At 32.2% G+C, this 12,803-nt stretch overlaps 2 protein-coding genes across 2 annotated transcripts in view; one reads left to right on the forward strand and one right to left on the reverse strand.

Annotated features, from left to right (window-relative positions):
* The window catches only part of EIF3M (eukaryotic translation initiation factor 3 subunit M), a 19,112-nt gene extending 12,325 nt beyond the window's left edge, over window positions 1-6,787 (forward strand). The window contains exons 7-11 of the mRNA XM_015586349.2: window positions 720-819; window positions 1,465-1,546; window positions 5,036-5,179; window positions 6,095-6,155; window positions 6,591-6,787. Coding sequence (XP_015441835.1) covers window positions 720-819; window positions 1,465-1,546; window positions 5,036-5,179; window positions 6,095-6,155; window positions 6,591-6,711 — 508 coding nt within the window. The 3' untranslated portion in view covers window positions 6,712-6,787. The remainder of the gene's footprint in view (window positions 1-719; window positions 820-1,464; window positions 1,547-5,035; window positions 5,180-6,094; window positions 6,156-6,590) is intronic.
* A 361-nt stretch (window positions 6,788-7,148) lies between these two features.
* CCDC73 (coiled-coil domain containing 73) overlaps window positions 7,149-12,803 on the reverse strand; it is a 66,999-nt gene continuing 61,344 nt past the window's right edge. The window contains exons 16-18 of the mRNA XM_006908007.3: window positions 11,892-12,029; window positions 9,291-9,306; window positions 7,149-7,365 (exon numbers count right to left, since the gene is read on the reverse strand). Of these exons, the coding sequence (XP_006908069.1) occupies window positions 7,179-7,365; window positions 9,291-9,306; window positions 11,892-12,029 (341 nt within the window). The 3' untranslated portion in view covers window positions 7,149-7,178. The remainder of the gene's footprint in view (window positions 7,366-9,290; window positions 9,307-11,891; window positions 12,030-12,803) is intronic.

A 12,803-nucleotide genomic window follows, 5' to 3' on the forward strand; every position in this document is an offset into this window, starting at 1 on the left:
GATTCTAAGGGAGATACTGCAATTCAAGGTTTGATATTGGAAGGACCATAGTGCATGTGAACTAGCCACATGGTGTTTGCTGTTTGCGCTCTAGCTGGTATGGGGATGAAAACCCCAGTCTGAAAGATAGACCCTAATCTCAGGTTGGATCTATGAAATAGAAATTATGGTAACTTCTTTAAAGAATTATTGCTTCACAAGGACCTGTGATAGATGTAGAAAGGGTAGTTAATGGAAAAGATCTTCAACTCTGAGGTCATACTACCTGTGTTCAAATACTCCACCACTTAATTAGCACTTACTGGGCAAGTTCTTTCTGAGCCTGTTTTGTTATTCATAAATTGGCATGCTGTATGTCTCTAGGGTATTGTGATGATTAAATGAGTTAATGCGTGTAAAGCACTCACCTAGAACTAGTGTATTGCAAGATGCTGCTGTTTTATTTATCCTTTGATTACTTTGGTGGTACTTTTTCTCTAGCTATGTTTTTGTCTATAACTTTTTTTATTTTTAATTTTATTGTTAAAACAGATATATATACTTGATGAATAGATTTATTGGCCTGTTTTAACCCCAGTCTTAACACCTTTTCATACACTGTACATATTGAACTCTTAAATACTTTACTGAGTTAAATGTGTTTTGCACCCTGCAAAATCAGTGAAATGTACCTGAATTTCTTCAAGAATCTGAGCATGGATTTTTGTTTCCTAATTAAGGTGTATTGTACGAGCTTTGAAAGATCCAAATGCATTTCTTTTTGACCATCTTCTTACTTTAAAACCAGTCAAGTTTTTGGAAGGCGAGCTTATTCATGATGTAAGTAGTTTATCCTTAATGTGAAAAATGTTCTCTTTTCCTAAATCTAACATACTGAAGCAGAACTGTTTTACTTTGTGTTAATGAACATGACTATTAGATCTGGAGAGAGAAGAACTGTTTATTCTTTTTATATCAGGAACAGACTGAAATTGAAGACTAGCTTTTCTCCAACTGCTGAACACAATTCTGTTCTTTCTCTTTTTCCTTCATCTCCTCTCTTGCCTGGCTGTTACGAATTTAGATAATACAAATTTCTTTTTAGTGTATTGTGTCTGCTAGTCCCAATTAGGAAGATAAATCTGGTATTTAAAAACACATTAACGTACTTTTCAAATGCAAGTATAAATACATTTTGGATTATTTTCCATTTGTACTGTGTCATTACCACCATCTTTACAGCTCACTGTATTTACCATTTCTTTCATCTAAGTGAGTCTTCTATTAAAACAAATGGTGTAGATGGTAATTTGATCAGATTGAATTTTCTGCACTGAAAGAAATGTAAAGAGTTGTTGGAGTCAGTGTCTTAAAAAGAAATGTAAAGAGTTGCTGGGAGTCTGTGTCTTAAAAATATCTTGAATATAAATCTTGATTCTGTATTGAATATTGTATCTATTTTTTGTCTCTTTTTTATCTGTTTAGCTTTTAACCATTTTTGTGAATGCTAAATTGGCATCATATGTCAAGTTTTATCAGAATAATAAAGACTTCATCGATTCACTTGGTAAGTTTTGGGGTTCATTCTTTGCAGGGGTAGAGAGAGATAGGAATGTGCTATTCTAGAACTGTTTTGTACTGTGAGATCCAGCAAATACAATCTTGGCCTTACGTGTAGATTACCCTAACCAGTGGTGTGTAATGAAACAGCAACGAGCATAGGTAGCAACAAACAGTTTAAAAGATTACTCAATGAATTGGGAATCAGAAGGTATAGGAGGAAGCATTTGTGATGGAAAGAGCATGTCAGAAAACCTGGACATTTTTTTCTCTCCATAAGAGCTTCTTGGATCTTAGACCCTTCCAACTCTACCGTGATTCTCTGAGGTAAAGTTCTAGAAATAAGCAGATACTTGAGAAAATTCGGATATAAATAGTTCCATCAATATGTTTTTAAAAGTTTTGGAATGGGGAATGGAGCAGAGACACAACTTGAAGGATCACCATTGCTTTGATCATAATTTTAGAAGTACCCATTTAAGAGTTGACAAAATATGATTAAAGGTACTTGTTATTTAAAATAAAGTTTCTTTATTAAAGACCTCATTCTTTATTCATATGCATGGTAATTTATATTTTTGGTGTTTTTCTAAAAAAGCCATAGTCACATAATTGTAACGAGCAGGGTTTTTTTTTCCACCCCTTTAATACAGTATTTTATGCTTCGTGCACATACACCCTCCATCTCCAAATTAATAGATTATAGAAGTATATGGTATTGTTAAGCAGATCTAAGTGAAGTTGTAGATGGGATCAGAAACAGTTGTGATTTTACATAATGGGAGAAACTGTCCTAACTTTAGTTTGTTGAAGACAGGAAAGTCAGTCTTAGCTTTATGAAATTATCGGTTTTTGAGAGTGAAGTCAGCGATGAAACTAAGATGTTTTGTTTTCCCACTAGACAATCAAAATACATTAGAGGTTGTATTTTCCATATTAAAATTGAATTTCGTCTCCCTGTTCTTTTGAGCTGTACTTAAAAGAATACATTTATACATATAATCTACTTCGATTATACTCTTAGTCCTCAATTTAGTAATCATTAATTCCTGTTACCTGTAAATTTTATGCAGACTTATTCTGAACATAAGGCATTTGAAATACATCAAGATAAAGTAGATTTGAGTGTGTTTGTGTAGAATGCTTTGGCCAGGTGCACTAGACCCAGAAAACCACATTCTGTCCCAGTTAATTGTTTTGTGGCATGAAGCCATGTGATGGAATGTTAATGTCAGCAACCTCTTTATTTACGCACCAAGGAAAAAGGAGTAGTAATTAACACTTTGACACTCCCCCATTGATGTGTAATTGACTGTTTCAAAGGAGCACTGGTTCATAAGCTATTGCATGCATTAAAATTACGTTTTCTATATTGCAGCATTTTAAGGCAGGGGTCAGTGACAAATGCAGAAATTGCTCAATGATGCACATTTTTTTATTACTGCATTAAGGTTTTTGACATATTAATAATGAATAAATGTTTCCATAAAATTAGATTTTTTTATAACTTTAAAATTGAAATATGACACAGAACACTGTGACTTCCTTTTTGAAGGTTCTGTTTTCATGAAACAAAGCACAGCTTCCTCATACTTCACTAGCTTAATAGCTTGATTTTGAGAACAAGAGTCCTAAAAGGCTTTAAGTTAGGTTATTTGTTTTGAAGTAGTAGCTTTAAACATCAATTTGAAATGTTTTTAAACGAAGGTTTCCCTATATATATGATAGATAATAGTTTTACATAATTCTAGAAATAATTTTCATTGTTCTAAGTTTTTTGATTTATAGTAAGCTTATAACTGCACAGAGCAGTAAAATTTTATTTCAAGTATTTTTAATTATATCTTAAAAATGTGAAGGAGTTTCTATCATTTTATCATATTAAAAGAGAACTGTATATGCCCACAGAATAAGGAGTGTTAAGGAATTTTCTTCTATTTTAAAATACTGAGAAAAACCTTTAGTATTTGTTCTGCGATAGGAAAACATGACGTTTCTAATTTATTTCCAACCGGAAACCAAATTCTCTGTTTTGCCTTTTGTTTCTTGAACCTCCATGCAAAGTAGCAGTCTTTTATTAGGAATTTGTTTGTAAAAGATGCTTTGGGGAAAACATCTTACTAAATGTGTATATTTTTAGTTTTAGATATAATATTAGAGATTTATTACAACTGAAAATCTGATTACAAATGTATAGATTCCACAGGTGGCAACAGTTTATCAAAACACTTTGTTTTATTAACACTGACGACTTGGGCCAACAGATTATCTTGTGTCAACTGAATTGCCCTAACATGTCCACATGTATAATCTGATGTTATGCAGTTGCTACCTTCTTGCTTCAGAAAGTTAATAAGCATCTAATTTTCATTTGTTAATTAGGGTTAATGTGTGCTAATTGATTTTTTGATGCTTGTGGATTTCCATTAAACCCAGTTAGCAATACTTAACTTGGGTACCTCATTCATTTGAGTTATGATCATGTTTTTGTTGAATCTGTGCCAAATAGAAAGCCTGCATCATAATTACTGCTAATTAACAGACTATTATGTGCTATATTAATGGGCTTCCCTAGTCTTCTGCTAATATATGAATATTAACACATTTCAAATTTATTTATGGAGTGCTTAGAGACAACTTTAACAGTACAAACTTGAGGCTGTTAATTATTAAAAAGGTAGTGATAGATCATTTGCTGAGTTTACATAATCTGAAAGTTCAGAAAAAAGGAACATGTAATTCTAGATTAATTTTAGAAACTTGTTTTCATAATTTAGAAACTTGTTTTTATAAGTTATCAAGTACATATGATGTGTTATAATTCAGCTTCTACTTCGGCACAGGTAGACATTGGGATAGTCAGGATTCATAAATATTTATTTGTATTTCTAGTTGTTTATTTCTAAGGCTACTAGTATTGCCACTTGTGACTATAAATAAGTCATTTAATCTCTTTGCTTCTAAATTTTGTTGTGTTTTGAAATGAAAGGATCTGGACCAGGTAATTCGTTAAGCTTCCTTTTAGGTCTAACAATTGTTTTTGATATGAATAATTGAAACAGCATGTAGCATTATTTAATTATAAGGCAAGATTTGAATTATTTTTTAGTTTTCTGCTTTTGCCTTAGAAAGAATAAGCATCATTGTTAATGGTACTCTTTTTTAAGAGATAACACACTTTTACAGTTACAACTTTTAAATATTAAATCTAAAGTGACCTGAAGGGAAATGGAACGTTTTTGTAACTGGATGCGTGTGACAATATTTTAAAACTCTTGAACACACAGAACAAATCACCTGTGGCACTGTAGTAATAAATGTAGTTCTAGAAAAATAATTTTAAATACTCCATATTTATGGGTTCAGTTTATAGTTTTCACATATTGTCAAAATTTATGTAAGTGCTCTCAGTGACTTCCACAAATTAAAATAAGAGTCGAAATTGTGTAGGTCTTATTGGTATGGATACTTACCAGGCTTCACTGTTGTTACTCAGGACTATTACATGAACAGAATATGGCAAAAATGAGATTACTTACTTTTATGGGAATGGCTGTGGAAAATAAAGAAATTTCTTTTGATACAATGCAACAAGAACTTCAGATTGGTGCTGATGATGTTGAAGCATTTGTTATTGATGGTAAGGCAATTGGAACATTTTCATTTTTGTCTAGAATTTATTCATGGAATATAAGAATTTTAATCTTGAAACTGAGCCTTATGTTAACAAAGCTGGGGGTTTTTTTGGTAGCAAATGTGTATGTTTAGTAGACTGACAGACATTTGTAGTAGAGTGAAAATTCAAAAGAAGTATAAATTGCTATGTGGTTTTTAGTGTTTGTTCTAAACACTTTGAAGTCATATAGAACAAAGGCCTACATGTAGTATACCATTGTGGTTAAGAGCCTAGATTTTAGTTTCAGACCTGGGTTTGAGACCAGGTCTTCCTCTATGAAACAGGAATAAAGGAGTCATTTGTGGTCGTGAGGATTAAATGAATTAACTCAGGTAAAGCACTCAGCCCAGTGTGCCTGGAACAAAAATACCTGCAAATGTTAACCATTATCAGTTTTTTATGATTGTCCTAGAAATGGGAACTTCTTCCCCAATAGTTGTGTTAGAAAGTGATATAACTGTTAATCAGGAATTTTTTCTGAGCTTTTTACATTTGAAAGTTGAGGGATTAACATTATTAACTAACATTAATAAAATGAACAGAACGGTTGGCATGGTTTCTTCTTCTAATGCTCTAAATCTTAGACATACCTATAAAGAAATATTTTATTAGGAAATTAGTTTTTTTTCCCCCATATGTGATTGTAGGGGAGAACACCTAGAATTCTTAATGAAAACTACATGATGTTTACTGTAGATTGGCCCATCAACCATAGCCTTCTCTTGGCTTGTTACTGGATTCAAAGAGCCAGTTTATAAAATGTTAGAAAATTATAAAGTCTTACTATTATTATTAAGGCTTACTTGGTCAAAGGTTCGTACCTTAGACTGTTTTTCCTGGGAATTCTCTGTATAACATATGTAAAACATCTTTTTTCAGCAGTGAAAACAAAAATGATCTACTGCAAAATTGATCAGACCCAGAGAAAAGTGGTTGTCAGGTAAGACATTTAATTCTTTGCAGCATTTTGTAGAACAATTTAATTGTGATTATTTTACTTAAATGTTTAGAGAATCAAGGTGGTGCTCTTATCAGTTGACTGTAGTTAAATAGTTGCTATTTATCATAATTTTATTAAAGTTCAGACTGAATGTGATTAGCTTATTTAATGAAAGTCCTATTTTCCAGCACATTTCATTTAATGGCTTAGCATTGACTAGAATACTAATGACTTTTGTGTCTGGTTTATGTAGCTCAGGGAAGTAGAAGGTTCAGGTTCAATATGGTAAAGATTTTTTTTTAAATAAGCTTCTAACCAAATTGTCTTTTAAGTATATTTAATTTTGCTTTTAATTAAGATACAAGTATGTAGTAGTATAAAAGAATACCAGAGGATAAAAGGTTGACTAATGACTTTTAATTTTTCAATTTTTAGTCATAGCACACATCGGACATTTGGAAAACAGCAATGGCAACAACTATATGACACACTTAATGCCTGGAAACAAAACTTGAACAAAGTGAAAAACAGCCTTTTGAGTCTTTCTGATACCTGAATTTTTAAGCTAATAAATTTTGTTCTTTTGGGGAAAATATCTAAATCATAGTAAAACATTATAAGCCAAAAGTTGACTACAGTCTTGAATATTTATTGTCTCACATTTAAAAGAAATTTCAAAGAAATCACAATCTTCAGAGGATACAAAGTAATAAATTACAAAGGGTTACTTGTGTCTTGTGTAATACATAAGCTGTGTTCTGTAAGAGTTTTGAAGGTGCAATAAGAGCTGTGATGAAAGGATATATGGAAGAAAGATAAATTTAAGGGGAATTGCTATCAGCAAACTGCAGTCTTAGCTATCTTACATGAAGCATTTGCTGAGCAAAAACATGGTAATATCACATCAGAAAAAAGTGGAGAAGTGAGTATTATCTGTAAAGCTTTTAGATACGTTATTTTGCTCTAGTCAAAACCACATCAATATTTCAGTTCAGTTCACCGCTGAAAGCATTATTTTAATCTCTAATCCAACATCTCTTCAGCTTTTCTTTTTTTAGGTTGGTTGCCATTTTCTGAGGTTAGGAACTTTTCGATTTTGTTTATTTGATTTGTTATCAGGCTCTGCCAGTCATCTTCACAAGTAAAAGACACAGTTAAATCAGTATCTTTAATCTTCATTGTCTGAAAATCACTTTGTAATAGGTTGGCTCTCATCTAGGAAAAACCAAACTTGTTTTACCAGTGTGAAATTTCCTAAACATTCATCAATGAAAGAGTTTGAAAATCCTCAAGCTTCTGCAGTTATGAGTATGGCATGAAGCCACCATTCTCTTGGCTAATTTCCAACACCTACCCTTAGTAATTCTGGCACCAAAAAAACTGAAATGTAAATTTGTAGTTTTATGTAGTAGCTTTCAAGATGCCTAATATATTCCAGGAATACCACAAACATTTTCTGAAAGGTCTTGAGCTTACATTGAAAGAAAAAATATTTAAAACATGCAGATAAAAATCTGTTTTGTCTTTTACTCCCTTCCCATCCAAATGTGTCTGTGTTTTGTATCTTCTATCAAAGCCAGGGGAAAATTAAAAATGCTAACTGCCATATAAAACTATCTTTTACTCCATATTTCCTCATGATTCAGAATATCACTGTTGGAGAAAGAGGAAAGAGCAATGCAGTATTTGGAAGTTGGCATGTTTCCAAGGCACTGCATTGGGTCATACTTACAATAAGTTGTGTTTAAAATGTTTTTCATTTTGTTTTTTTTCTGATGATAAAATATTATTGGAAATTTAGAAAGTAGAAAAAGTATAAAATAGACATCACTAGTAATCCACTATCCAGAGAGACCTGTCAACATTTTGGTACTATTTGCTGCTAGTCCTTTTTCTATTTTAAGCATCTTTGATCATTCTACAGAATTTTATATCTTGGTTTTGCCTTTGTCATTAAAATTTCTCATAATTGTGAGTAGCTGCAGACCTTTTATGGATATGTGATCATTTATCTCCTCATTGAATATTTCTTTCAGTTTATCCCTATTAAATAAATTTCTTTTAAAAAGTCTTTGATGGTCTTCTCAGATTATCAGATAAAACCTCCTGTTACAGAGAATATTATATTTTAGAAATATAGAACAGGATAAGAATTACATTAAAATTACCCAAGACTCCAGCCATCATTAAACATTTTGATGTAAATATGTTGGTCTCTTCTGTATATACTTTTTGAAAATTTGAATCACATCATTTTGTATGCCGTGTTAATATTTTTAGCATTTCCCTCTATTATTAAAAGCCTTTAAGAGCATGGCTCCATTCCATGTTCTATATTTTTAATATATTGTTGTATAAGTTGTCGGAAAATGTTTATTAATTAGGCTATGATGAATGTCATTTGTTCATAAATCTTTGTGAAGATCTTTGAATATTGCCTTACATTATAATCTCCCAATTTGATAAAAGTGGCTTATTGGTTACATTGTTTTCAAAGAGATTATATAGTAATAATTTTTAAATGATATTCAATGTTCACATTTGATCTCAGTTCCATAAGGATTGCTGCCCCTTTTGGATTGCTCTTTTTGGCTCCTGAGAATTCTATAGTCAGTCACCAGGCCCCTCAAAGTCCTAGCCTCTCTGATCCTTGGGATGGTGCTGTGTTCATGTGAGTCTGATTGCTTATGCTCTTACACAGTAACACGAAAACAGAAGTATCAGCACAGGACGGTCAAGATGCTTTAGGCAAGTCATTTAACTTTTGTGGACCTCCATTTTCTCATCAGCTCATTTTTGTTAGTGCTAATTATTATAACAAAAATGTGCATAAATGTATTTTTCTGATAATGTCTAGCATATAAGTGTGTTCAATATACTTCATGTAATGGCCAAAATTAATGTACAAGTCACTCATGCAGAACTGATACGGAGAAATGTATCAAATCTAAATCTAGGTTGCTACTGATTTTGAAGTTAAATGACTAGTGATCTGTATAACTTAATGGCCCTGTTTTGCCAGTAAAATACTTGATACATCTTGGTGCATGTGACATCAAGTACAAATTACCTCATTTTCCAAAATATTGATTCTTTGACTTTTTATCTTGATAATGGAAAAGGAGACATTTATACATATCTATTTTAGTTTCTTTCCCCTTAACTACCTACATGATGAGAGAAACAGGCACAGGGACTGGCTGTAGAGATAAGATATATGTAGATTAAATTTTTATATTTAATGAAACATCCTATTTAGCTTAACTGAGGTTTTGCAGCCCACAGCAGTAATATTTTAGATAAGTTGCCCCATTTCTGCTCCTTCCTTTACTATCTCCTTTTAAAGATCACTTATCTCTTAACCTCCTCTTTCTGCCTGACTCAAAAGATCTTTTTGGCCGAAAATTTACCCCAGCCTGGTACTAGCCCTGGGGTTGCATTTAAAATTTTAACTTAAATTGAGTGTGTAAAATAAGTATGGCTTTCTCTGCTTACTCCAGCCCCTCCCCACTTTATTCCTGGGCATGATCAAGACCAGCAGGCAAGCAACCTAATCTTCTCCAATTAAAAAAAACACACCCATTTAAGTTCTGAATATACAGAGAAAAGGTGGATTAGCCTGAAATTTAACAGGGTTGGTGCGGAGAGTATGCATAAAAATATGTTGAAAAATATAAAGAACTTCTATTCTCTTTCTGGTTATGTCTAACTAAAATTCATTTGTCTTCATTTCGAACAAGGGCTGGCAAACTTTTTCTGTAAAGCAGCAAGTAAATATCTTTGGCTCTGTGGGCAAAGTGGCCTTCCTCACAGCTGCTTATCCTATGTCACTGCAATACAAAAATAGCCATAGGTAAAGAAATGGGTGTGGCTGTGCTCTAATGAATTGTACTTACTAAAATGAGGCAGTGGGCTGCATTGGACTCACTAGCTGTTGTTTGACAGCCCCTGATTTAGGAAAGTGTAGAATACTAAGGAGCAAGTAAACAGGCTTCATAGACTAGATCTGTCTGTTTTAATGCAGGGATAATAGCATTTTCAGTAGACTAGGCAAAATAATAAATCTGCTTTTAAATTTGTCCCACATTAGATGTTAATTGATAATCAAGCTTTAGCTGGGACAAGGGAGTTTAATTAGCATAGTGCTTGGCACATAGTAATAAGCATCTAGAAAATGTCTGTTTAGCCACTGAGCAGAGTTTATGTGCACTAGTATTCTGAGAAAAAAAATCATAAAAGTTGAGAAAGTAGATAGCATTTGACTAACAACCAAGATGCGTAGTCTAAGTCCATCACAGAGTGTATCTTAATACTTTGGAAAGTTATTTCACATTTGTGTCACTGCTTCCTCTAAAATAGATGTACGTTACAAGGCCATTGTGGGAATGTTTTTTTGAAAGTTTTAATTCTATAAATGTAAATTCTTAAAAACATTAATTGCAGGAAAAGCATTAGGAATTAGACAAATTTCTTATTGGGCTTGAAAGGGAGGCATGAAATTTTCATGCCTTTGACACTGTTTGAAAATAAGGCAATTAATAAGTGTTAAGTAATTCAATTAGAAATTGGTGTCTAGCTTTGATACTCAAGCTTCCTTTTTTGTTTTGATTCTATGACTTATCCAATTGGCCGAGGATTTCCCAATGCCAGATTTACTTGGCTTTAGTTACCATATTTTAAAGATAAACACTTCTACACATCAAGCTGAAACTCTGTTGCTGAGGGCAATTATGAAAAGGTGCAAAAGGGGGATTCTAATGTTTCAACTCCCCCAGAGAAGAGTTAGACTATCTACTGTAGGTTTCTCATATTTAAAAAGAAAAATTAAATATGTTAAGGCTTATATGTTACACATATGTACTACATGTTATGTCTGTAATATAATTTTCATTTTATATGTGCTAAAGAGAGTTGTTTAATGTGCTCTAGAATTTAAAATCTGAATTGGTAAGATTCAAAATTTAAGATCTGTCACTATGCAATTTTAAAAATAAACTTTCCTAACCTTTTTAGGTAACTTTTAGTAGTTATACCTATAATTGTTTTTTAGACTTTGAACAACACAGACTTTTTTGCACTAAAGTTTTGCACACTAAGATAAAAACTTATAAATTTTACTGAAAAACCTGTCAGCTGTAGTTAGTCGCTTTTCATATGTCAAATGGACTTCTAGAGCTATATAATCTGTATAAATACTTTGCTTAATATTTATATCCATACTTGATATATATTTAGGGATACTTGATCCTTTCACATACTGTGTTCTAATTGAAATAATTTAAAATAGGTATATTTTCTTTGCAGTAATCAGTTTCTCAAAATGTAAATTACCTTAAACACGATTAAAAACAACTGAATTTAACTGATTATTTATGGCATTTTTTTATTAAAATAAAATGTTAAATGCTTAAATTGCTGAACGGTTTTTGTTTAAGTTTAAATAAATGTTCAAATGCCAGTATTCCTAAATTTAGGTGACTTAAAGAATAGAAGTACATAATACACTACCTCACACTCTCCTTCCCCAAACAGGCTGGATTATATCTATTTGATTTATACACTGTGACTTTTTCCTGCTGTTTTCCATCAACCTTAATTGTGAAAAATGGTGCCATGTTGCCCTCTTGATATTATTTTGGAGATCAGCTAGGTCTTAAAGCATCCAGATGCATACAGTTCTACACATATCTGTAGAATTAGCTCACTAAGGTCTGCTTGGCAGTATTTTTAATTGACTTACATGTTCTGTGGGAAAAGAAGAATCATAAAAAGTCTCTGCAATTGCATTCCTCTCTTCACTGGGCTGTCCCTTGGGATCTGGATGGATAGTCGAGTTATTCAAAGTGTCAGCAACTCTGTTAATGCTGGTAGTATCTGGTTGACAAAGAGGAAATGGCAAGAACTGAATTTTATCCTCTAGGCACTCGTTTTAGTGACTGAGCTTGTTTTTCTCTGATTTTATGCTTTCGTATTTAAAAAATAAATTTCTATTTTTTTTACTTGAACATTTTATAGTTTTCATAGACTTTGCTTACATTAGGCATTTCATTTCAGAAAACAAAATGTTATCACTGCTTTCTAAAACCTAATTTCACATTAAAATGAAATGGAGTACAGATCTTCTATAACAAAATAACACAAAAAATGTTATCCTTACTCCAGTTACTACATTGCCCACACATGTAACAATTGTATAGTGAACATCTTACCAATTCAGATTAATGGGAAAAGTCTGAACCAACTAAAAGATTTATAAAATATATTTTAAAAAACACCATATTAAGAAGCCTAACAAAGGGCTGTCCACTAGGAACTCACTAGGCTTTCATAAACAGAAAAATAACAGAGAAACATGTCTACTTTGAAGGCTAAAAGACATTTATGAGTATCTTTTATAAGTTTTGAATATAAGTTGAACTGTAGAATTTCAGACATCTCCCCTTCCATTCTTAATATTTATATCATTGAGATTCGATTTGGAAGAAAGGACCTGTGAGAAAAAGGTAAACATTAGACCAGCCCCTTTACTAACAGCACTTGACTAACCACAGCATTTGACAGACAAAACTGATGGAATCTGAAGTTAATACATTTTAATATATATATTAAGAAAATTAGAGTTTGTGGAATGAGGTTTATTTGTTTTCT

The sequence above is a fragment of the Pteropus alecto genome, unplaced genomic scaffold (genome assembly GCF_000325575.1).
Source record: "Pteropus alecto unplaced genomic scaffold, ASM32557v1 scaffold71, whole genome shotgun sequence".
NCBI classification, from domain to species: Eukaryota; Metazoa; Chordata; class Mammalia; order Chiroptera; family Pteropodidae; genus Pteropus; species Pteropus alecto.